Raw genomic sequence first — 27,236 nt, forward strand, 5'->3', positions numbered from 1 at the left:
TCTCCAGCCCTCTTGGCTGAAAACGGTTACACTCCAAAGGGTTTTGGTTGCTCTGCAGCAGGCTGCAGCTGAAACTGGCCAAAGGCCGGAAAAGGCACTGAATTAGAGCAAGGCGCGGAAATCACACGAAAAGCTCTGAAAAGTCCCCGTTTTCGTGTGAAAGTCGCGAAATGGCAACACTGAGCCAGAGACCAGGGTCAACTCAGTCTGGAATCCTCCAAGATCGCTAAAATGAATACCCAGCTTGTTGGGGGCAATTGGCTTACATATTGTAAACGCCAAGAGAGTGCTTAAGTGCACTGATAAGCGGTAGAGAAATGTACTTACTATCTATTGTATGGACTAATATACTGTATGTATCCTTTTATATATTATTTTTTGACTTTTGAAGGATCCCATGTGTGTTGCCGATTTTGACTGATGAATGATCATGAAATGGCCATAAAAACATCCTGGGAATAGTCATCATCAAGGAATGTAGCTCTAAATTCTGGCCAGTTTTGGATCCAGGAAAACATAATAATAAATAAATATAAAATTTTATTTTGTATAAACCGCCCTCCAATGATCAGTGAAAACAGGTGAACTAATCAATAATTTCAGTATATGAGAAATTTGAAACAGGCTTGCCCAATGGATATTATTGCTGTATTTTTTTTTGTGTGTGTAGCAACTGGTTGATTTTCTGTTACATAGTTGTTTTAAATATATTGTGGTAAATATATTCACCCAGTGGTCTGGGGTCCTCCCATGCCTAGCCACCACCAAGGAAGTGGGGAAAGGCAGGAGAGAGGAGAAGCAGGGAAGGCCAGGAAAACTCTCAAAACCGCTTTCGGCGAAAGGAAAAAATGCTGGCTCAAAGAGACACGTCCTACAGGAGCAAATTGGGAGGCGCTAACCCAGAATACAGGAGGTTAGGACCCTGTCTGCAGGGAAACCTTAGTTTCACAGGTGTAAAGATCCTTGACATAGAATGCTATCTTCCTTCTGCCTTACTGTTTGGTCTATCTCTCGGAAATAGATTATGTCGCCCTCTATTACTACATTCCAATCATGAGACTCATCCCACCAAGTTTCAGTGATGCCTATACAATATGCCTGCTCTTTTGTGTTAAGAGTTCATCTTGTTTATTTCCCATGCTCTACGTGTTGCAGTCACGGTGGTGTAGTGGGTTTCAGTATTGAATTATGACACTGGGAAACAAGAGTTTGAATCCCTGCTCGGTCATGGAAACCCACTGGGTGACCTTGGGCATGTCACACACTCTCAGCCTCAGAGGAGACAATTGCAAACTCCTTCTGAAGAAAGTTACCAAGAAAATCCTCTGATAGGTTTAGGGATCCCATAGTCAGAAATGACTTGAACGCACACGATATAGTATATGTGGATATAGTAATATCTTGATTCAGTAAGGCCTTTGACAAAGTTCCCCATGACATTCTTGCAAGCAAGCTTGTAAAATGTGGCTAGACAAAGGAACTGTTAAATGGATCTGTAATTGGTTGACCGGCCAAACCCAAAGGGTGCTCAACAATGGCTCCTTTTCATCCTGGAGAAAAGTGACCAGTGGGTTCCCACAGGGCCTGTCCTGGCCCCAGTGCTATTCAACACTTTATCAATGACCTGGATGACAGAATTGGAAGCATACTTATCAAATTGGCAGATGATATCAAATTAGGGGAATAGCTAATACCCCAGAGGACAGGATCAAGATTCAAAATGACCTGAATAGACTAGAAAGCTGGGCCAAAGCTAACAAAAGAAATTCAACACGAGAGAAATGTAAGGTATTGCACTTAGGGCGGAAAAATAAAATGCACAGATATGGATGGGTGACACTGGCTGAATGAAACTACGTGTGAAAGGGATCTAGGAGTCCAAGTAGACCACAATGTTGAACATGAGTGAACAGTGTGAGGCGGCAGCTAAAAAGGCCAATGCTATTTAGGCTGCATCAATAGAAGTATAGTGTCTAGATCAAGGGAAGTAAATAGTGCCAATATATTCTGCTCTGGTCAGGCCCCACCTGGAATAATTGTGTCCAGTTCGGGGCGCCACAATTCAGAAAGGACATGTGAGAAACTGGAGCGGGTCCAAAGGAGGGCGACAAAAATGGTGAAAGGTCTGGAAACCATGCCCTATGAGGAAACGACTTAGGGAGCTGGGGATGTTTAGCCTGGAGAAAAGAAGGTTAAGAGGTGATATGATCGCCCTGTTTAAATATTTGAAGGGATGTCATATTGAAGAGGGAGCAAGCTTGTTTTCTGCTGCTCCAGAGAACAGGACCCGGAACAATGGATGCAAGCTGCAGGAAAAGAGATTCCCACCTGAACATTAGGAGGAACTTCCTGACAGTTAGGGCTGTTCAACAATGGAATGCACTCCCTCGGAGGGTGATAGAGTCCCTTCCTGGAGGTCTTAAACAGAGGCTGGATGGCCATCTGTCAGGGATGCTTTGATTTGGATTTCCTGCATGGCAGGGGGTTGGACTGGATGGCCCTAGTGGTCTCTTCCAACTCATGATTCTAGATTCTATGATTTCGATTCTATGGTAACAACAGTGGTTCCCAACCTTTGGTCCATTATTTTGTTTTGAACTCATCTTGCAGAAGACCCAGCCAACTTGGTCAATAGTCAGGAATTATGGGAGCTGAAGTCCAAATCAATTGGAGGACCAAAGGTTGGGAACCACTGTTGTACACTAGTGAGTTGTTTGCTGTTGTTGTGTGCCTTCAAGTTGTTTTGGTATAGAGTCACTGTTAGAGAAATCTAAGACCATCAGCCATTCCCTCTCGAGTTTTCCCTCATTTTCCCCCTCACACTGTCACATTCTTGTATTTATTTGCTTTGTTCCTGTATAACAGGCTATTATCTCCAGCATCTTGAATGAACTCCTGCCCTCAAGATCCTGTCTCCCTCCCCCGAGTTTAACTCAGTTTAAAGCCCCTTGATCAAGATTTTTGAGACCTGGGCAAAAAACGTTCCTGACAATGCTGTGACGTGCAATCCAGCCATTGCCAGAGTTCCCTTGTCTTCCTGAAACTGCAGACTATGGTAAAAAGAAGCCAATTGTTTCTGGCAGCACTATCTGTGAAGCTGGTTGTTCACATCCACTATTTCCCTCTATTCCCTTCCTAGGCTCCTTCTCCTCTTCAACTTGGAGGAGAAACAAATGAAAACCTGTGCATCCCATGTGGGACCAACAGGAAAAGGGTAACGATCATGGGCTTGATGAATCTTTTCATCCTCTCTGTTACATCAGAAATTTTTGCTCCAGGGAGTCAGACACTTCTCAGGTCATCCTGACAGGCCCACAAACACACGCTTCTATTTCTTTTGTTCAGCAAGTCTCCTACCACCACCACCACACAGTTCTTATGGATTGGCAGTAGCCATTCCATGTGCTGAATCCCCACAATCACCTATATGTTCCCAATACGGTGCTCTTGTTGCGTGTCCTCATCATCCCTGATAAGAGACAGAGCTTTAAGTCAATTCTGTAGCTCCAAACTCACAGAATGAATCCCTGGTCCTTCTACTTCTGTGTTACATACCCACAAATGTCTACTGCCTGTGTCTAGAAACTGACCTCTTCCGCAAGAGACATTCCTGCGGTTTCTTCCTTCAGAACAGTTTTGCTCCATTCTGTCCACAAAATCTTAGGTTCCTAATAAGCTGAAGAGTAGATACACAGAACCCAAGTTGCTGGACCTTCTCTTCCAACAGAGCAACCAATTTTTTTGTTGCAGGTGTAGATGCCCACATTCCCAGCAAAAACACAAACCATCACAGCTGTGCGTACCATATTCAGTAGTCTTAAGTAGCTACTGAAACAGAACTCCAGGCCTCCTCCTTGTAGTAAAAAGCAGTAGGAAAAGAGGAAGACTGTATAAAAGTGGAGAGCCACAGATCAAGGAAGCCAAGCTGCCTTAGTTTGGCAAGCCCTAAGTAGACCTTCATAGGGTCACTATCAAAGTCAATTTAAACGGCAATTAACACCAAGAACTATATAAATAATAAGTGCCTCTCAAAATTTCCTCTTAAGTTCCTCTCTTCTGCTTTTTCAGTGGAGTCTCATCCACTATGAAAGCTAGATTTATTGACGTGAGGCAACACTTGGTACTTTCAGACAGTCCTACATACTCTCTAGCGGGCAACAGAAAATTAATGAGATGGTAAATTGGGAACAGAATTTGTTTCTTGTGTCTAATTCTAACAACAACGTTTCTAATAGTAATACCCCGTATATAAATACTGACAGCAGAGCAACTAATGCAAATGGAACTGTTACAGGCTTGCATCCGATCAGTATCCAGTGCAACAGACTGCTCTTCCCTCCACTCCTTCCTGGCATCCCCAGAAGGAAGCACTCTGGAGTGTTTTCCAGGAGGGCTCAGTGGAGAGGTTCATAACTTTGCATAACTTTAACTGTAGTTCTTTGAGTGGCGATGTGCACTCAACCCCACTTGTCCTTCCCTCGTCATGTCCTGCTAGTTTTATGGACTGCTGCATCGGCATCACTGAACTAGCAGTTTTGGCAGGAAGACGTTTATATAAGATTGCTGCAGGTGGAGCCGGGCTAGTGCCAAAATACTTCTACAGGTATTAAGAGCCAGACCCACACTGAGAGGAGAAGAAGGAGAAGCAGCACCTTAGAGAGAATCCAAGGTCCCATGCAGCTGCTCCTACCTCTGTGTCCACTACACAAAGTGTTTAGGAATATCTTAATTAAAAGATTTATAAATTTCAAGGAATAACATTCTAAAAAAGTCTAGCCAAACCTTGTATGAAACAAAAACATATTGCGGGCATCTTGATGATTAACTCCTACTACAGCAACCCATTCAATCAATTTTGAATGATGAATCAAGACAAAAGAAATCTGACTCTGATATTCTATAGTCTAGTCAGGACAAAGAATAGGAATTAGACCATCATTTCTTTATCACTCTTCTCTACCCTTGTCTACTACTTAAACCAAACATATTGCTAATAATTTTATCTACAATTTAATTTGCTAGAAATCCTACTGCTGATAACTTTGGGGAAAAAACCAGGATGTGGTCAATTAGCATTTGTTCCAAGCACAAGACAGCAAGTTAACACTATTCTGTTACAAAACAGCCACTTAATAATAATAGCCACTTTTTGGTTCCCCTGAGGCCGGCTACAAAATGAGCAGCTGTACTCTTCTCTATCATGAAATCCCCAGACACAACTCAAATCCAACTCAATATTTCTTATTCAATTTTGTTCATTTTCCTCCAGCAACAAGTATTTTTGATATTCATTCTATTACATTAACAATTTAGGAGCTTACAAATCATAATACAGTGGAACCTCGCCTTATGCGGAGATCTGTTCCAGCCCCCCCCCCCCCCCCGTGTGGGGCGAATTCCGCCTATGCTTAAGCCCCATTAGAATGAATGGGGTTATGCACGCACCATCGAGAATATTACAGTGTGGCTTCCACATAAACTGGAAGCTGCGTATGGCGTGCCCGCGTATGGAGCGGGCACACTATACTTAAGATATTATGACTCCATGACTGCAAATATACTAAAGAAGCCAGGGTAAACAGACATAATTGCTACACTACATGGAATAAAAATGATCTGAAAAAGACACTTACTGTTTCACAAGTGAGACATCTTGTTTCATTAGTTAATGTTCCCTGGAAGATTTCATGAACCCATGTTGGGTCTGGCGGACTGTTATTGTTTTCACTGTCAATACAGCCATTTGGCAGACGACCATTTTGCTTCTCCTGCTTTCTCTCTTCTTGCAAAATATCTGCTACTGTATTCAGTAAGTAGTTCAAGAACTCATGTGCATCTTGCTGCATATAGTTGTCAAAAAGTTCTACAAAAAGATGTAGTGGACTATTACATGGCTGAACCAGAAGCAGGGAACAGCAACAATTTTATATACAACATACAACATCAGTTAAAACATACATCAGTTAAAACAATCTATATTTAAAATTCTAATTTAAAATTTAAAAATAATCTATTATTATTATTATTATTATTATTATTATTATTATTATTATTATTCCGCTTAATCTCAAGGAATCCAAGCAGATTACAGCAGTAAAACAAGGTACAGTTAAAAGGGAAATGCATTAAAAATTCCAAGATCCCCATCCCTTCCCCCAAAAGAGATTAAACCAAGAAGAAAAGTTAAAAAATAAAACCTTAGTGTATAATCTAGATAAGCCTGCTGAAAGAGTTTGGTCTTTAACAATGTTTTTAAATTCAGACAGCTTATTCAGTTGCTGAATCTCTTCTGGCAGGGCATTCCATAGACTAGGGGCAACTGAAGAAAAGGTCCTCTGGGTGACTGTTGCCAACCTAGCTAACTACTGTCTGTATAGTAAATATCTCCCAGAGGACCTGAGCATATGAGGAGGTTTATACAGGAGATTATGATCCCACAGGTAGCCTGGACACAAATCATGAAAGGCTTTAAAGGTAATAAATAATACATATTTTATGCTCTGTGCTTTTAAAAATTGCTTTAGATGGTTTTAAACTACTGGTATTAAGTGGTAAATGATTTATATATTTTTAATCTTTAAAATTACTGTTACTATCATTTATTGTCCTAAATTGATTTTATTGTTTTATTGCTTTTAGATCTTAGAAATTAGGTCAAGATGTAGTTATTTTAATAAATAAATAAATAAATAACCAACCCTGCCTTCTGTCCTGTGTTTTTGTGATCAAGCAACAAGAGCTTTTGCAATACACAAGTACCGTCTGCCCTTGATACACACATGGCTACCATACTGAGTATTTTGATAATACTGTTCAACAAATGGCATAAAATTAGTGGAGAAATTGCCTACAGAATATGCTGATACAGCTAAAATAAAATAAAATCCTAATCAATGGCAATGATTTGAGAAAGCAAAGGAAATATGTATGTTATGACTCTGAAATGCTGACTCTTAATAGTTCTCATTTAATCACACATACAGATTCTTTGTGTATGATATGTGCCTGTGCATGCACACGATTGAGAGAGAGGACCTGTACAGACAGGCCAAAATAAAGCTGCTTCGGGTCACTTTGGAGGTATGCTGTTTAAACGATGCATGCATCCTAAGAGGCCAGAAGCCACACCAAAGCCATGCTCCAGTTCTAAGGACTGGAGTGCAGGTTTAGCACAGCTTCTGGCCTCTTAAGATGTGTGTATCATTTAAGCAGCATACCTCCAAAGTGACCTGAAGCAGTTTTATGTTGACCTGTCTGTACCGGCCCAGAGAATATTTTCTAAATAAAAAAGTGAAAATCCACAGCCAGAATCCCAACCCTGTTTAATTCATCATCTGCAGGTGTGCTCACCCACCAATTCCATCACATCATTGGTATTTTGTATGATTAAAAATCTATCAAAAAGGCTGAATGAACCTTTTAAACTGCAATTATTTGAGCAATTACTGTCTGACATGCTATTTTCCACAAGTGAGAGTCTTAATACAAATATAATTAGTTCATCTGAAATTCATTCAGATCTCTTTCTCAAACATTTGGATGGCCTTCTGACCATATAACATTTTAAACAATTGCAAAATTACTTAATGACATTCTTCATTTAAGTAAGTTGCAGAAACAGAAATGAGACCTACTCAAGAGTTAGCTATACAAAATTCATCATACTGGCAGGAATTCTTTCTTCTATTCAGTTTTTATGTCACACAAGGGTACTTGCTGAGCATCAAAAATGGTGAAAAAGAAGAATGGGGCCAATCTGGTCATCTCTGCTTTAACAATAAATGTTTCAGCTCTGGCAGAATTTAATTCTGGGGCAATATGCAGGAAGTAAGATAACAATATCCACCTCTGACCCGAAACAGATGGGCCAAAAGCAACACTTTCAGGCTGATCTGGGAGTGTAATGCTCAGGTGATGCACACTCCCGGATCAGGCCAAAACTGCCTAAGGCAGCTCAAACCTGCTACAAAAAGGAGTACAAAAAAAGTGCTCCTTGCCAGAGGTCCATTGTGAACTGTGGAGGCGGCTGGCCCTGGGACCGTGTGGTGTCTGGTCGCTGCAATCCTGGGCCAAAAGGAAGTGATTGGGACCAGAGCAGCCCCTGGCTGCTCCCTTTGCCCCATCTGCTCAAGGCCTTTAATTCTCTTTTACCATCTCAGTGGGGATACACTATACCGGTACCTGAAATCAGCAGATGGGCTGAACAAAAGCCCACAAACTGAAAACTGATTCAATAAAATGGCTGGATTAATGGATAAGCATTCTCTTGTGTCAGTGAGTGGTTGTTGCTTTGTTCTGAGTTTCGTCTTCATCTTGTGTTATGACTGGATGGAACCCATCCAGAGTATCCTTTCTAAGACATGTCATCATTGGTATGTCAGCTTAAGCTGGCAGAAGGCTCTTCTAAACCTCTTGAGATGTTGGAGTGAAGTTGTATATTTGAGCTTTCACAGGGAGCACCCCATGAAAGATCAGATTATAATATCACTCAAACATCACAAGAGGTCTATCGCCTTTTGCCAGTTTAGGCTGACATACTAGTGATGTCATTTCCTAAAAAAGAGACTCTGTCTATGGATATCCATGTTTTGTAAGTGCCCATTTGGATTACTGCAAGATGTTAGGCACAGGAGTACCTTTGAAAATTGCTTGGGAATTCTAAGTAGTAACCTACCTGCTTTATTTTGTGCTACCTGAGGCTGAGCAGCATTCTTACTTACAAGGCACAGAATACTACTTTAACTATGTCAGCACAACACTCTTAAATTCAGATTTTGAGGATCAATTTAAGCAGGGATAGTGGGTGTGGAAAATGGAATGGCAATGCCTTTCTGGTTAAGTACAACTGATAGAAGCAAACATTTCATAACAGCAGTATAAATATTACCATTCTCTTTTCGCAGTCTTGTTATGAACTTTTTAGGAGGTATCACTCCAACCTTCTTCTTCTGAGTGGCTATGCTGTGAAAGAGATCAGCCAAGCAGGTGAGAAGGCTCTCTTTTTTTCTAGGCTGACTCTTGTATGCCAAGACCTTCTCTCGAAATGGACGACAAAAATAAAGCGCCTGAAGAACTGAATTGCAGTAGCATGTATTTCCAAACTAGAAGATAAGGAAATTATCTATTAAGTCAGTCTGAAAAGTCAAATTTGTCTACTAAGAAAGGAGCATGAAACAAATTTGGGTTGATAAATTATTATTATTATTATTGTGTACTGTGTTATTTGAGTGTTGGACTATGACTCTGGGGACAAGAGTTCAAACCTTGACTTGGCCATGTACACCCACTGGGTGACCCTGGGCAAGTCTCTCAACCTCAGAGGATAACAAAAGTAAACCCACTCTGAAGAAACTTGCCAAGAAAACCCCGTGATGGGATTTGCCTTAGGGTCATCATAAGTCAGAAACAACTTGAAGGCACACAACAACAACAACAACAACAACAACAACAACAACAACAACAACAACAACGTTAGTTTAATCACCAATGATTGATTGATTTAACAATCAACAAAATAGGTACTGGTTCATTACCATCTTTGTTCCACACTGTTTTGTATTCAGAAATACTTAGCCACTAATTTTGTAACATTATTCATTGCTCTTTTGAAAAGTTTATTTTAAAAGCTGTGTAAGGTATTGACCAGTTTGCCATACATGCACAATACAAATGCTGTCAGAATTCAAACTGACACTTATAATATTCATCCATGGACCCTTCCCATCCATGGGAAATGGTTCTGCCCTGCACAAATGGCAAAAAAATGCAGATGATTGCACCCCATATTATTCAACGGTGGAGATAAGCATTTGGATCTGTCAGCATGCACCCACCGCCACTGAATAATATGGGCCTTGGCAACCCACAAGCAGTCAAAAGTGTGGATTGCCAGCCTGCTGATAGGAAGGGTCCACTTTATAGTTTTTTGTGGGTTTTTCGGGCTATGTGTCCATGTACTAGAAGAGTTTATTCCTTATGTTTCACCAGAATCTGTGGCTAGCAACTTTATGGTCCACTTTATGTTCAAGAGATTAAAAATGAGCCACAGACTTAGGCATGTCGACTTTTCCTTTCTTCAGAGGATATAACCTCTCCATTTTTTGTTAGACTTGCTTATGACTTTTTCATTACAATGTTTTCAACTCTAAACATGGTTAACACTATTTAGGATTAGTCTTAATCAATGTTTCCAACACCCTTCCAACCTTGGTTTCAGTGGGGGCTCTGACTGATTGCAGATAACTATGGAATAATCCTGAATTAAGGTTAAGGTCAATAAAGGAAATAAAGGACAAAAATTCTTGCAGGAAAGAGAAAGACAGATAGTATTAGAGAGTGGTATGTGTTCTGACGTCTTAACTATGGCTAAGAGCTCAAAGTACCGCTTCTAAAGGTGAAGTAGCATCTTTAAGGGAAGGAAATCCAAATACTCCTCTATTTACATTTCTAAAACAATAATGGCCATAAGTTATTATGAGATATCTCTTAACTTCCTAGTCAACTAAACAAAAAATGCCATGTGAAACTATTGACTGTTTAACACTTTCCCCAAATTTTGCTGTGTTGAGCACTAATTGAAACAGATCAACTATGCAAATTCTGAGCATGAAGAAAAACATAGGCCCTTTACAGATGGTCCATTTTGTACATACTCTGTACGTACTAGGGTTGCCTGGGGGCGTCTCTTTTAGATGCCCGCAAGCCTAGTACGGACGGAGTATGTACAAAGTGGTGGTGCCCTGTCCACACGGGCACCACCATTTTGACATAACGGCCATGTCACATCCAAACGGCACGGTGCGCTCTTTACGTCTTGGCGCCGCTGCAGGGCTCCTGTGGCGCCCTTTCAGCAGCGCTCCTTCCTTCATTATGTCGCTGGCACAGCCTTTCTCTTTTTCCCTGCCACTGTCAGGGTGTCCTAGGGGCCCAAGAACACCCCTTTCCAGACCGTGGGGAAGTGGCGTTTTGCCGCTTTCCCACGGCCTGGAAAAGAAGTGGATAGGGGCCTCTGGGCTGCTGCTGTGGCAGCTGAGGCCCCGATCCGTTAGGGAAAAGGGTGGGTGGAGGCCGCCATCCCGCCATAGTTGTGAAAGTGGCTAGAGTACACCTCAACTACATACAGGATACAGATTGTTCAACTTTGCACATGACTAAGGATTGGCAAATAATACTTCAGTAAATTTTAAAATTTATATCATTAATTACAATGGTATCCTTTTCAAAAGAAGTAAAATATACAACTTACATTTACTAAACCAAAATAGTGTTCATTGACTGGAAACTGTTCTGGACCAATTTCTTTCTCTAAGGCTGAGGCATTAGCGCCCTAGGAGGGGAAAAAACAATATTTATGAGTTATATTTAAGATACTTTCTAAGGCACAGCAATAGCTTGCATAAGAACAGCTAAAGGAAGGAGGATTGGTCTTCATCCTACAACTAAGATGGAGGCCAATGATGCAAGTTTCAGAGCACATTCAACAGGACAGCTGGGGATATGGAGCTAGTCACTGATTACAATTTCTCTTTTTCTAATGTTTCTAGAACAAATGCACAGACCTATGGTAGTATGTAGCTGGTGACAGAACTCTGATTTAATTTTTTTAACATTTCATGTAATAAGTATTTAAAATTATGGTTGGCTGTGAACATTACAAATTATATGAATTCTGCCAACAACTAGATACTTTAAATGTAACCGTCTGGAGGCATACAGCAGTACTGACAAAATAAAAATTTTAAAACCGATATATGAGAATAGATTTGGAAGATTACACAGTATCCAATAGTTTGATCAACAGAAAAATGTATTATACAAGGTATATATATTTTTTCAATACACAATATGGCAAGTTAGGTACATGATCATTAAACCACAAAATTCGACATACAGTACTTTATCACCCACAATTATGAGGGCAGAAAGAAGGCAGAAGAGTGAAACTAGGGCTGTGTCTTCACTGTGGAAATGATCCACGTTGACATCACTTTAACTGCCATGCCTCAATTCTGGGAATTATAGTTTATTGTGGCAGCAGAGCTCACTGACACAGAAGGCTAAATGTCCCACAAAACTACAAATCCCAGAATTCTATAGCACTGTGCCATGACAGTTAAAGCATTGTTAAACTGTATTAATTATGCAATCTAGATGCAGCCATGATGGCAAATAACACAATTCCATAGCAGTTAAGTAGTATCAACTTAAATTACTGCTTCAATGCAGATGCAGCCTAGTTTATCCAAATGATATGCTAGCTGCTCCCCAGTTCCTACATGTGCTTACACGATTTAGTCCAACAATTACGTGCCACACTTAAAACAGCCAAAAACTGGACATTAAGGAGAAACAAGCATGCTTTTGATGTTTTTCTTTAATCAGAACAATTAGCCTCTGTTTAGCTAAAGCCAGCTGTGTTAGTGTTTTATTCTATAAAGCAGGAATACGGAACCAGAGGCACTCTAGATGTTATGGGATAACAATTCCTGTCATTCCTGACAACAAATTATAGCACGGATTTTGGTATCCACAAGAGGTCTTGGAACCAAATTCCAACAGATACCAAGGGCTCACTGTACTTTATTAGACATGATACCTTAATTCAGTGGGTTGCTACCTTTTTGAGAGCCAGCAGAAGTGCACGTCTTTGCCTTGCACCTTTTAGAAATAAAAATATCCTTCCCTTACACTCACCCTTTATCATCTGCCCTGCAACACACCTCCATGTCTCTATATTCACTGAAAACCAGTGTGATATAGTGGCTTGAGTGTCTGACTACAATTCTGAATACCAGGTTTCAATTCCCAGTTCAGCCATGGAAATCCACTGGGTTATCTTGGGCAAGTCACATTCTCTCAGCCCCAGAAAACCCCATGATAGGTTCACCTTACGGTCACCATAAGCTGGAAACGACTTAAAGGCACACAACAACAACAAACAATCAGTCACTTGCTTGTGTTGCTTTGCAAGCAACCATGCGGACTTAAGCCGCTCTGATAGCATTTTGCTGAAGAGCAGGGTATAAATCATAGACTCATAGAATCATAGAGTTGGAAGACACTGCAAGGGCCATCCAGTCCAACCCCTACCATGCAGGAAATCTAAATCAAAGCATCCCCGATAGATGGCCATCCAGCCTCTATTTAAAGACCTCCAAAGAGGGAGATTCCACTACACTCCAAGGAAGTGTGTTCCACTGTCAAATAGCTCTTACTGTCAGGAAGTTCTTCCTAATGTTGAGGTGGAATCTCTTTTGCTGTAGCTTGCATTGATTGTTCCAGGTCTTAGTCTCTGGAGCAGCAGAAAACAAGCTTGCTCCCTCCTCAATATGACATCACTTCAAATATTTAAACAGGGCTATCATATCACCTCTTAATCTTCTTTTCTCCAGGCTGAACATCCCCAGCTCCCTAAGTCGTTCCTCATAGGGCATGGTTTCCAGACCCTTCACCATTTTAGTTGCCCTCCTTTGGACATGCTCCAGTTCATCCTTTTTAAACTGTGGTGCCCAGAACTGGATACAATATTTCAGGTGGCACCTGGCCAGAGCACAATATAGTGGCACTATTACTTAATAAATAAATAAAAATTTAATTTTATATCGCCCTTCCAAAGATCAGGGCGGTTAACAACAGTAAAAACACAAAATATACAACAAGATTAAAACAAATACACAAAACAGAATAAAAAAACCCCATTAGCCAGTCCTCTTTGCCACAAAAGAGGAAGGGAGGCCCACTGGACTTTAGTCGGGGAATGCAAGCTGAAATAGAAAGGTTTTTAGATCCTTTCTAAATTGGGCCAGGGAGGTGGCCGAGCGGAGCTCTGTGGGCAGCGTGTTCCAAAGGGCCGGGGCGGCGGTGGAAAATGTCTTCCTCGTAGTAGAGGTCAGCCTGGCCCCTGGCACCCTAAGTAGTTGCTGCCCAGATGTTCTGAGGGTGCGGGACGGAATGTACGGGGAGAGGCGGTCCTTCAGGTATCCTGGGCCCAAGCCATTTAGGGCTTTATAGGTCAACACCAACACCTTATATTGTGCCCGGAAGCGAATAGGCAGCCAATGCAGGTCTTTAAGCACCGGTGTAATATGGCTGGCCCTGGAAGTACCAGTGACCAGCCTGGCTGCCATATTCTGTACCATTTGTAGCTTCCGGGTTTGGTATAAGGGTTGCCCCATGTAGAGTGCGTTGCAGAAATCCAATCTCGAGGTTACCAGAGCATGTACTACCGTTTCAAGGTCCCTCTGGGCCAGGTATGGGCGCAGCTGGCGAATAAGTTGAAGCTGATAACAGGTGTTCTTGACCGTCGCATTCACCTGAGCAGTCAGGTGAAGCGACGAGTCAAGAAGCACCCCCAGACTGCGCACAGAGTCCTTCACAGGAAGCGTGACCCCGTTCAGGACAGGTGGAGCTACCGCCATTCCTGGACCAGGGGAACCTATCACAAGTACCTCCGTTTTCTCTGGATTCAATTTGAGTCGGTTTTCCCTCATCCAGCCCATTACTGACTCCAGGCACGCCACGAGAGGAGAGACGCCATCCTCAGTTACTGCATCAGTCGGAGACATAGAGAAAATTATTTGGGTGTCATCAGCGTACTGATAACCCCGCACCCCATGTCTCTGGATGATCTCTCCCAGCGGTTTCATGTAAATGTTAAATAGCATGGGAGACAGAATGGCTCCTTGAGGGACCCCAGTATTAAGGGCCCTCTCATCGGAGCACACATCTCCCAGCTGCACCATCTGGGACCTCCCAGAGAGGTGGGACCGGAACCACTGGAGCGCAGTGCCCTCGATTCCCACCTCTGCCAGGCGCCCCAGAAGGATAACATGGTCTATGGTATCGAAAGCCGCTGATATGTCCAAGAGCACCAACAGGGACACGCTTCCCCTGTCGATGCCCAGACGGAGATCATCGACCAAGGCCGTCTCAACCCCGTAACCCGCCCGGAAGCCAGTTTGAAATGGGTCCAGATAATCCGTTTCATCCAAGACCGCCTGAAGCTGGATTGCAACCGCCCTCTCGATCACCTTCCCCAAAAATGGCAGCAGCGAGACTGGCCGATAATTGTTATGTACCAGGGGGTCGAGGGAGGGCTTTTTTAGTAAAGGTTTTACAATGGCCAATTTTAGTTCAGATGGAAACTGCCCTTCCCTCAAGGATGTATTAATAATCCGGCGTAACAATAAAGTTACCGCGGGTCCCCCCTGGGCCGCTAGCCATGAGGGGCAGGGATCGAGAGAGCAAGTTGTCTTCCAAACACTTCCGAGGATCTTGTCCACATCATCGGTACTTACCAACTCAAACCGATCCAGTTTAATGGGAGTCCACGGAGGCTCTGGACGCCTCTACCCTAGGTTCTGCTTGAATGTCGGCGTTAAGACCTTCGCTTATGCAAGAGGTTTTATCCGCGAAGAAGTTATTAAATAGGTCGCAGCAGGCCTTAGAAGGTTCAAGGATCTGGTTCAGGGCAGGAGGGAGCTGAGTCAGCTCCCTGACCACCCTGAACAACTCTGCTGGACGCGACTCCGCGGACGCGACACGAGCACCATAGAACGAGTTCTTAGCTGCTCGTATCGCCTCTCCGTAGTCCTCTAACAGTTGGTCTAGGAGAGCCTTGTCATCTAAGCGAAGGTGTTTCCGCCAACGGCACTCTAGCCGTCGCAGTTCCCGCTTCCTTGCCCGGAGATCTTCCGTATACCAGGGCTTACGCTTGGAAGCGGGCCTGAGAGGGCGCTTAGGAGCGATACTGTGTATAGCCCTAGAGAGACCGGTATTCCAGATACCAGTCAGGGCATCAACAGAGTCGCCATCACTTCCAACCATGTACCCCTCTAAAGCTTCCTGGAACCTTTTGGGTTCCATCAGCCTTTGAGGGTGGACCATCCTAACAGGTCCACCACCCCCGGGGGGGGATCTGGGTAGAGACCTTGATTTTTGCCTCCACCAGGAAATGATCCGTCCATGACAGGGGGGAAATGTTAGTTATTTCCGCCCACGGATTCTCCGCATCCGAACAGAAGACCAAATCAAGGGTATTACCCGCACAATGCATAAGACCCGCAATCAGCTGGGACAGGCCCATGGCCGCCATGGTATCCATGAATTCCCGAGCCGCACCGGGTGGAACATAACTGGCCGTGAGGGAGATGTTGAAGTCGCCCAGGACAAGTAGCCTGGGCGTCTCCAGCATCAGTTCAGCGACCAGCTGTGTCAGCTCGTTAAGGGAGTCCATTAGCGCACGGGGTGGCCGATACACCAACAGAATCCCTAGACTGTCCCTCGCCTTTAGGGTCAGGTAAATACACTCGATATAGGACGTCTGTCGGATGTGGTTCCTGGTGAGGGGCAAGGTGTTCCTATGTATCAAGGCCACACACACCCCGCCCACCTAACCTGGGCTGGTCCTTCACTGAGAACCCAGCAGGCAGGGCCTGAGCCCACACGGCGTCTCCTTCAGGACCAAGCCAGGTCTCAGTAATGCAAGCCAGATCGCAGTTATGATCCTCCAACAAATCCTGGAGGATGTGGGACTTGTTGTTAATCGATCTGGCATTGCACAGGAGCAGCGACAGGGTTTGTGGCACGGTTGGAGTGACCCTCAGGTCCCTTTGGTTGGGAGGGGGACAGGAAGGGGAGATAGATATGACGCATCGATCTCGCCTTCGCCTGGAACGCAAGTCCCTTCTCCCACCGCCATACCTCCCCCTGCCCCACACTACCTCAATGGGAGCTCCGCTCGTGACGATGTTATCCCCTTCCTCCCCAGCCCATGCATCCCCCACATCCATAATCTTCTCCCACCCCTCTCCAGCAATTAGAAGAGCAGAGGTTAGCCACCTCAGGCATCCTCTGCTCTATGGCTAACCCACAGCCTCCCTAAGCCCGATAAAAACTGCGCAATTGCGCAGCTGCGTGGTGGTAGCGCTGCGGAGTCCCGCAGCGGTCCCTTTGCAGTCCGTGGGCGGCACTCCCGGGGCGGTGCGCAGATGCACACCTCCGACACCCCGGGAGGAGGCCGCCCGGCAGAACGCGGCTCTTGCAGTGGTGGTCCGGTGAGGAGGCGGAGGGGGCGTGGCAGGAAGGTCCGGTCGCCCGGCTTTATGTTCACCGCTCTCACCTGGTGAGCCTCCTCCTTGCCTTCCCCCCAGGTGTCCCTTAAAGTGCCCTCTCTCCGGCCGCAAAACGCCAAGGCCGAGCAAACAAACAGACTTCCCTTGATGTAGACACTATACTTCTATTGATGCAGCCTAAAACTGAATTGGCCTTTTTAGCTGCCATATCGCACTGTTGACTCATGTTCAACATGTGGTCTACTTGGACTCCTAGATCCCTTTCACATGTAGTCTTGTTCAGCCAGGTGTCCCCCATCCTATATCTGTACATTTCATTTTTCTGCCCTAAGTTCAGTACATTACATTTCTCTGTGATGAATTTCATTTTGTTCGCTTTGGCCCAGCTTTTTAGTCTATTCAGGTCATTTTGAATTTTGATCCTGTCCTCTGGGGTATTAGCTACTCCTCCTAATTTGGTGTCCTCTGCAAATTTGATGAGTATGCCCCCAATTCTGTCATCCAAGTCATTGATAAAGATGTTGAATAGCACTGGGCCCAGGAGAGAACTCTGTGGGACTCCACTGGTCACTTCTCTCCAGGATGAAAAGGAGCCATTGTTGTGCACCCTTTGGGTTCGGTCAGTCAACCAATGACAAATCCATGTAACAGGTGCCCACATTTCACTAGTTTGTTTGCATGAATGTCATGGGACACCTTGTCCAAGGCCTTACTGAAATCAAGATATACTATATACACAGCATTTCCTTCATCTACCAAGCTGATAATTTTATCAAAAAAAGCGATCAGGTTTGTCTGGCATGACTTGTTTCTCTGAAACCTATGTTGACTTTTTGTGATTATGGAATTGCCATCTAGATGTTCACAGACTCTCTGTTTAATGATCTGTTCTAGAATCTTTCCTGGTATAGATGTCAGACTAACAGGACAATAATTCTTGGGATCCTCTGTTTTTCCCCTTTTTGAAGATGGGGACAATGTTTGCCCTCCTCCAGTCTGCTGGGACTTCTCCTGTTCTCCAGGAGTTCTCAAAGATTATTGCCAATGGTTCTGATAATATATTTACCAGTTCTTTTAATATCCTTGGATGTAGTTCATCTGGTCCTGGAGACTCATATTCATTTAGATTAACCAGGTATTCCTGTACTATCTCTTTACTTATTCTGTGCTGAAATCCCCCTATTCTGTCCTCTGCTCCATTATCCTCAGGTTGAGCACCCTTTTCCTTTTCTGAGAAGACTGAGGCAAAGAAGGTGTTGAGTAATTCTGCCTTTTCTCTGTCTTCTGTTAGCATTTTGCCATCTTCTCCACGCAGTGGCCCTACCATTTCCTTCTTCTTCCTTTTGCTGCAGACATATCCATAAGAGCCCTTTTTGTTGTTCTTAACCTCTCTGGCAAGCCTGACTTCATTCTGCGCTTTAGCTTTTCTGACTTTACCCCTACATGTGCTTGCTATTTGTTTGAATTCCTCTTTGGTGATTTCCCCATTTTTCCATTTCTTATACAGTGGTGCCTCGGGTTACGAAATTAATTCGTTCCGCGGCTAATTTCGTAACCCGAAAAACCTTCGTAACCCGAATTGCCATAGGCGCTAATGGGGAAAAAAGCCGCGGCTCTGCCGCGGCTCCATTTAAACAGCGCCGGAGTTTTTTCGTAACCCGAAAAAACGTTCGTAACCCGAAACAATAAATCCCTATGGGATTTTTTCGTATCCCGAAAAATTCGTAAGCTGGGTATTTCGTATCCCGAGGTACCACTGTACATGTTCTGTTTAAAAGTTAGCTCAGTTGAAAGTTCATTAGTCATCCATCCTGGTTTCTTGAGACACTTCCCATTTTTCTTCCTCATTGGAACTGTTTCAAACTGTCCCTTCAGTATCTCCCTTTTGAGAAAGTCCCATCTGTCTTGAACTCCCTTATCTTTTAGTATTCCTATTATTATTATTATTATTATTATTATTATTATTATTATTATTATTATTACTATGTAATAGAATAATACAATAAACAAAATAAGAAACACTTTTATTATGCATCAATTAACAATATAGCAACTCCTTATGGAAAACATAGGTCTCTTTAAAAATATTCACTTCTAATTCAACTAATGCAAAACTACCGTAACTGTCACCACTTTGGAAATTCTGATCTCTGTGTAATATTCTCCAGTGTAAGTAAGGCATTTGACAATGTGATCCATCTATGCTCCAACTGTCTGGACAAGCTACCTAACTGCTATTTGATCACTGTGTGTACTACATGCAAAGTAATGCTACTAAACAATCTGGATTCTTGCCTATAACCTTTGCTTAGCAGTTTGTTTTTGTATTCCAGAACTGAAATAAGACCAAGTCATGCAAATGAGTGCTTACAAACTGTACTTTCCAGATGACTGCATCCTAATTGTCTATCCTCACATGTTATTCAGCTATAATTGTGACTGCTTACTCAAACAGGACAAGGCTCTGACCTTTAAGAAAACTGTAAGTGGGAAACATTCAAAGACATCGGTGGTGTTTTTTTAAATGAAATATCTGCAATACTACAAGCAGATTGTGGGTTAGAATATAATGCAAATCTGCTAATATTTAATATAATACAATTATTTATAATTCAAGTATACCCCACAATCTTTTAAAATGGCCTCCATGGTCCAGCAATACAGAGATGGTTCAGGGCTAGGAGAATAAGCCCTATGCGCAAGTTTGCCTCAGATCAGGTGCATAATCCACTTAAAATGGTAACAAGTGATGCCCTTAAGCCAGAGATGGGGAATATATGGTCCCTCCAGATATTGCTGGACTGCAATTCCCATGAACAGTAATCACAGTCAATGGTAAGAGATGTGGGAGTTATAGCCAACAATTGGAGAACTGTTCATTCCCCATCTCTGGCTTAGCTGCTGGCCTTGCACCAAAACCTCTATCCTGTGTCCTTTCAAACTACATAATTTTAGTACTATGAGTCCATTTTAAATGCTACGGTTTCATCTTATGGAATCCTGGGATATGCACTTTGATTAAGGGTATTTTGAATGCTCAGCCAGAAACCTCTAATTCATCACAAACTACAAACTGCTGGACTCCAAAGGATGTTGCAATGGCATTGAAGTGGAATATAGCACTCTAAGTGTGTAATGTGAAAAGGCCACAGGTTTCAAATACTGCCCCAAGCAATTTTCAAATAGTCACACCAGGACACATAGCTGGAAGACTGGGCAGAAACCATGGTGTTGGAGTTGAAGTTGGTCTGGAAAATCAGTATGCAAAAGGATTTTGTAGAACTTTTCAGACCGAGAGAGAGAGGTTGGTAGGATGAGCTTTCGTAGACTTGAGTCTGAGGAAACAGACTCCAATCTACAAAAGCTCATGCTATCAACCCCTCCCTTTCAGTTAATCTCAAACGTGCTACAAGATCCCTTCGCATGGTGATTCTGGGAGATGGCTTGTCTGCAGCTAGTTCACTATCATATAGAGAGAGGCATCCTATCACCCTTCAAAATACTACTTAGTTGAGGAGGGTGGAAACTTAATTTAAATTACTGAATAAATCACTTTGACTTAAAACCAGTCTATCCTGTTTACCATACGAACAGATGCTGCTTGCAGCCCCACAGGCAAGATTTTAATTACTGTACTCAAGGTCAAGACATACTTTGCTAATCTGACAGGAGTCTTTCAAAGAATATCACACATTCACTTGGGGCATCATATAATGCCTTGCCAAAGTTTCACAACTTTTGAGGAGTTGAATAAATGCTCTGGTAAAAAATATTCCACGCGTCTGAACATTCACACTACTGGATAGCACTCTTCTATTTATTTTGTATCCGTTGAAGTCTCACTTATTGAGTCTATCCATTTGGCATGCAGTCTTTTTCTCTTTCTGGTGCCCTCCAACTTCCCCAGCATCATTGGCTTTCCAAATGAGTCGTGCCAAAATCTCAAGTCCAAAGTGGTCATGGGTTCAAAGGACTTGGATTGCAAACAAGACAGCACAGTGTCCAGACTCCAAGCAGATGTCGGTACCAAGACCAGAGGATGGAGGTTGTTGCAACCTTTCAGGAAACGCTTCACAAGAGGGTCCATGAAAAAAGGTTTGCGATCAAACTGGAAATGGGAAGAGATGGCAGAAAGATAACACTTGATGGACGTGAGGCACAGCCCCGACTCCAAAAGTGTCATCAGAAACGCCAAGACCACCGGTGTTGACACTCGGGATGGGGAAAGGTCTCTCACAGAGAGAAATTCAGCAAATCTCTTCCATTTGGAAGCATAGGATTTCTTGGTGGCTGGCTTCTGGGCAGCCAGGATCATAGTCCGTACCGAGGGAGGTAGTGAGTCTAAGGATGGAGCCTCCACGCCACCATCGGCAGATTGTTGATGTCCAGATGTTGGACCCAACCGTCCTGGAGAGTGAGAAGGTCCAGACGGAACTCGAGACGGAGAAAGTCCCTTCTTGAGAGGTGGAGCTGAGGCGGAAACTACGGTTGTCTTGGCCGCCAAGGGGTGATCAGGATGGCATCCGAGCGGTCCCTTGTCATCTTGGAGACTGCTCTGGCGATCAGCGGAAATGAAGGGAAGGCGTATAGCATCTCTTCTGACCAAGCGAAGGTGAACGCGTCTCGCTCGGGAGCAGAACTGGGAACAGTGGCTGTTGAGAGCGGTCGCGAAGAGGTTGACCTGGGGGGTTCCCCACTGACTGAAGAGGTCGTCGTCCATCTCGGTATGGAGCCTCCACTCGTGGCAGACGTTAGAGGATCTGCTGAGCTGCTCAGCCAAGTCATTCTCCTCTCTTGGCAAGTGGATTGCTTGGAGCAGAATCTTCCTCAGGATGCACCAGTCCCAGTTGCGAAGCGTGATGTCGAGCAGGGTCTGAGACCTGGTGCCCCCTTGTTTGTTGAGGTAGTACATGACTGTGGTGTTGTCCATCAGTTAGCCAGGGCAGTTAAAGCAGTCTCAAACTGGATTATTTCTGCAGTGTATTTTGGCTCGTAGTCTCAGACATGTTTATATAGCTTACATGGTGTAGTAGTTTGATTGTTGGAGACCAGGGTTCCAACTTGGTCATGTAAGCTCACTGGGTGACCTTGAGCAAATCACACACTCTCAGTCTCAGACGATGACAATGGCAAACGCCCTCTGAAGAAACATGCCAAAAAATCCCATGATATGTTCACCATAAATTGAAAATGACATGAAGGCACATAACAACTACTACAAAGCTTAGTATTGTTTTTATATATCTGCAGACTGCACCAATTCCCACATATATATCATGCCCAGAATAACTACAGGTTAATTATTCCTTATCCAGAAATCCAAAATATTCCAAACTCCAAAACTGTCCAAATAGGTGGCTGAGGTTGACACCTTTGCTTTCTGATAGTTCACTGTTCAAACTTTTTTTATGTACAACATTATTTAAAATATTCTGTATAAAATTACCTTCAAGCTATGTGTATAAGGCATATATGAAATGTACATGCCTGGTGAGACCTGGGATCTTTCTCCAAGACAGCTCTTTTATATATTAATATTCCAAAAATTGGGGGTAAAATCTGAAATCCAAAACATTTTTGGTCCCAAGAATTTCAGATAAGGGATACTTAACCTGTACTAGGATGTTATAAAGTCACTCTCCAAGAAAACAGAACAGTTCAAAGGTTGCAATGCAGAATATTTAAAGCCACTTTAAATTTCATTGCAGTGGATATGGTGATACTTATGAAGAAGATTCCAAACAGTGAATGACTGAGCAAACTGTCCTACTTTAATATATTACTTTTTGATTAAGTATTTGATTATCAAAAACAGTTTCATAATTTAGAGAAAGTGCAGGAAAACGTAAAACCAATATGTTTTACTGATAAAGCTTCAGATCATATAACTTCACAATGTGAAAAATGCTTGCTTGATGGCTGTTGAGTTAGGGATGCCATGGGTGAATCTACCATAATTGGATTATTTATTTCCCTAGAGTGAACTGAGCTACTAGGATACCAACAAAATGATTATCCATCAGCCATCTGAGAACCCCTTCAGGTAGCAGCATTTCATACTGTACTATTGTCGGCCCTCCATATACAGTACACAGATTCTTTATCCATGGATTCAACTATCCATGGCTTGAAAATATTTTTAAAATATATGAATTCCAAAAAAACAAAACACCTTGATTTTGCCATTTTATGTAAGGAACACATTTTACTATGCCACTGTATTTAATGGGACTTGAGCATCCACATTTTGTATCCATGGGAGGTGGGGGCATCCTGGAACTGAACCCCAGAGTATACCAAGGGCCCACTGAAAACTGTAACTGCTGTACACTACTTTGAAAGCCAGTTTTTGGCTGAAAAGCAGGATGAACATTAAAATTGTTATGGGTTTTACAGAGAATTATTTCTTTTTCACGAAATCACTATGAGCTTGAGAGAGCATAGCTTTGTTCAGACATCACGGTCACATATTCCTCACCTCCTGTACGATTTCCCATAAGAGTGGCTGCTGTGTCATATGGTGCAATAAATTGTCACTAACATTAACCATGACTAATTTTCAAAGGGTGACAGTGTGGCATAGTGGTTTGAGTGTTGGACTACAACTCTGGAGATTAGGGTTTGATTCTTCCACTCAGCCATGAAACCCACTGGGGTCACCTTGGGCAAATCACACACTCTCAGCCTCAGGGGAAGGCAATGGCAAACTTCCTGTGAACAAATCTTTCCAAGAAAATCCTATGATAGGTTCACCTTAGGGTAGCTATAAGTCAGAAACAACCTGAAGGCACACAACAACAACACATTTTAAATAAGCAATCACAGACTTGGAAGAAACCACAAGGGCCATCCAGCCCAATTCCTCAGTATGCAGAAACAATCAAAGCACACCTGAAACCATGTCTTCAAGCAGCAGTTCCAAAAACTGGCTTGTTGAAACCAGTCACAATGTTAAGTAACATTCCTGCAGTAGAAATGCCAGTCAGTGTTCTGAACGATTCATGACCTTCTGTGTGTACACATAAGCCTAGGAGGCAGCTAGGTTTATTTATGGTGCACCAAACCAGTGCTTCTCAGCAGTAGCGTTACCAGGGGGGTGAGGACCACACCAGATGACACCCTAAACGGGGAGGCCCTACTGCTCTTCAAAAAAACTATCTTTTGGCAGAAAAAAGGGACTGTGGCATCCACCTAATTCCCTTTAAAATGCTTTAAGAGATGGTGTGAGTGGGGTGAAGCTCTATGGGAGGAGAAAAGAGAGGCCTAAGAATTTCTCAAAATTTCAAATTTCAAAATTTAAATTTTTAATTTTTTTAAAAAAAAGTCTGAATTTTTAAAAAATATATTTTTCTTAATTTTTCTTTTAATACATCATATTTTAACCAAGTCTTCACTATGCATATATATGTAAATACATTTAGGTTGTGCATATGATATTGTAATTTGAAGGTACAGTCTGCCCTCCCCATACACGGGGGATCCGTTCCGGACCCCCTCCCCCACATATGGAGAAAAGAACGTATGCTCAAGCCCCACAGGAAATAATGGGGCGTGTGCTTGCGGCGGCACACGGCGCAAGTATGTGCCCCATTATTTCTGCCTGGGATTGCCTTCTGTGTGAGTTCAAAACTGTGGAAGGCAAGCCCTTCTATAAGGAGGGCCAACTGTATAATTTTAATTTTGTTAGTTATTTATGTCATAACTATTAGCATTACATGGTACAGTTGGCCCTTCTTATAGGTGGATTTGCCATCCGCGGATTTGAGCAAATCGGGAAGTTGTCCCCAATGGCGGCACATGTGCCACCATTAGAGATAACTTCCTTCTCCTCCCCTCCTCGCTTCCCTCCTCCCTTCCTTCCCTCTTACTTACCTTGAAGGCCTCCGCTCACCGCCGCTGCCCCGCTTTTCCTGCAGTGGTGGCAGCGGCGACAAGGAGGCCGGGTGACGGTGCGGGATGCCTTGAAGGCCTCTGGCGCTGCTGCCTTCTGTGCCTCCTTTTTGAAAGGAAAGGCGCAGAGGTGGCGAAGAGGAGGCGCAGAGGGCAGCAGCGCCAGAGGCCTTCAAGGCCTCCCGCACTGTCACCCGGCCTGCTTGTCGCCACCGCCACCGTGGAAGGGGCGGGTGTCGGTGCTGGGGGCCTCTTGGCCTCCAAAACCGGTATCCGGCCCTTCCACGGCAGCAGAGGCCTCAAGGAGGCCGGATGCCGGCGCTGGACACCTTGAAGGCCTCCGGCACGGCGGCTCTTCCTCCTCACCACCACTGCAGGCATGAGAGGAGACGGCATTCCTGTTATTTCCAAAAATAAATAATTAAATCATCCTTATTCCTAAAAGGAATAGAAATCTGTATCTACAAACAACAAACAAATAGCTTGCTTTAAGTGTTTGTTTTTCCAGTTATTTCACCCTTGCCAAATCAAGGCTAATGGTTGGTAAGAACACCACTTACAGTATATACCCAACTATAAGTCGACCTCATGTATAAGCTGAAGGCAGGCTTTGGGGCCAAAATTATAAATTTTGATATGACCCGTAGATAAGTCGAGGGTAAAACTTAGGAGCATGTAACAAAAGATCTAAAAGATGAAGGAAAACAATGCTAAAGAACTTACAAAATTCCAGTAGACATAACTGTTTGTGCTCACACTAAATTTTGGATGGATGAGAAAACAGAAGGGGGTCCATGATTCCAGGACAGACTATACTCTTACCTTTCATCAGGGGATGGTTCCCTTTTTTTATAAGAGTTAAAGTGCAGGGGTTACATTGACCTGTGTATAAGTCAATCCAGGTTTTTAGAGTAACTTTTTGACTAACATTTCTAGACTTGTACATGAGTATATACAGTAAATACTTATGTCTTAGGACTTGCATAGACATAAACATAAATACAGTACAGTGTATTCTACTAAAGTGATCATAGTACATAATTCTAAAGCTGGCTTTGAAGCAAAATCAAGGGTCAACTAGATCATTCAGAGTCATTAACAGCCAAGCATATACAAAATTAAAAAGTAGATATTTCTCGTAAGTGGAAGGATGGCCCACTAGGTATTTATACACCTGTGGGTGTTCAGTTCTGTAGCATTTCCGATACTTGGAATAATATCTGACCACAACTTCAGTTTATTTCAAAGTATTTGACATATACAGGGTGAATCAAAAAGAATGGTGCAGAAGTAAACGTACAGACTTGGTAAGAAATAGCACAGACATCTCTTGAATGCCAAAAACCTGGACATAAATCTATTATGGTAATTGTTAGAGAGACAATAGTGTTGAGATAAGATAAGCTATCCAAGTCCATTATTACTACCTAATAGTAATAATGGACTCAGAAGCAGTTATATAGCAAAACCATTAAGCAGACAAGAACAATGTAACATCAAAAGACCTACACCTCACCAGCAATACTTTGCTGCATCATATGAACTGTTGCCCCGGTGAAACAATATCTGGCAGAATGCCCATATTGAAGACATACGAATACCATGAACTATGAGCTGTGGCTAGAAAGAAGAAAAAAGAACCTAACTTTAAAAGAGTATTGGCTGCATTCCTCAGGTGTACTTCAATATAGTGGAGCCTGTGGTTACAAAATAAACTGTGCCAACCAATACTATAAGCACAAATCTTTTAAATGTTTTTGCATTTATGTGCACTAACTGATTCTCTCTTACAAGTTTCTGTGATATAGTAAACTTCTTTAAATGTTTACAATTTATTGTATTTTTATTTAAAACAGATGAACTCTCATTTAGCCTGAAATCCAACCTTACTAATGTAGTAGCTTCTAGAAGCCTTGCCCATCCTGGCAAGGGTCAATGGCAGTTGTAGACTAAAATGCCTGGAAGCTATTGTATTGGGGAAGGCTATCAGACAAAAAACATCTGGATTCAAACTAGAATCATAGAATCATAGCGTTGGAAGAGACCACAAGGGCCATCCAGTCCAACCCCCTGCCATGCAGGAAATCACAATCAAAGCATCCCCGACAGATGACCATCCAGCCTCTGTTTGAAGACCTCCAAGGAGGGAGACTCCACTACACTCCGAGGAAGTGTGTTCCACTGTCAAACAGCCCTTACTGTCAGGAAGTTCCTCCTAATGTTGAGGTGGAATCTCTTTTCCTGCAGCTTGCATCCATTGCTCCGGGTCCTAGT

At 43.0% G+C, this 27,236-nt stretch overlaps 1 protein-coding gene across 1 annotated transcript in view; it reads right to left on the minus strand.

The window, feature by feature from the left end:
• Window positions 1–27,236, minus strand: part of USP12 (ubiquitin specific peptidase 12) — a 52,051-nt gene that overhangs the window by 19,210 nt on the left and 5,605 nt on the right. The window contains exons 2-4 of the mRNA XM_042459385.1: window positions 11,246–11,326; window positions 8,888–9,101; window positions 5,634–5,863 (exon numbers count right to left, since the gene is read on the minus strand). Coding sequence (XP_042315319.1) covers window positions 5,634–5,863; window positions 8,888–9,101; window positions 11,246–11,326 — 525 coding nt within the window. The remainder of the gene's footprint in view (window positions 1–5,633; window positions 5,864–8,887; window positions 9,102–11,245; window positions 11,327–27,236) is intronic.

This window comes from Sceloporus undulatus, chromosome 3, assembly GCF_019175285.1.
Source record: "Sceloporus undulatus isolate JIND9_A2432 ecotype Alabama chromosome 3, SceUnd_v1.1, whole genome shotgun sequence".
Classification (NCBI taxonomy): domain Eukaryota; kingdom Metazoa; phylum Chordata; class Lepidosauria; order Squamata; family Phrynosomatidae; genus Sceloporus; species Sceloporus undulatus.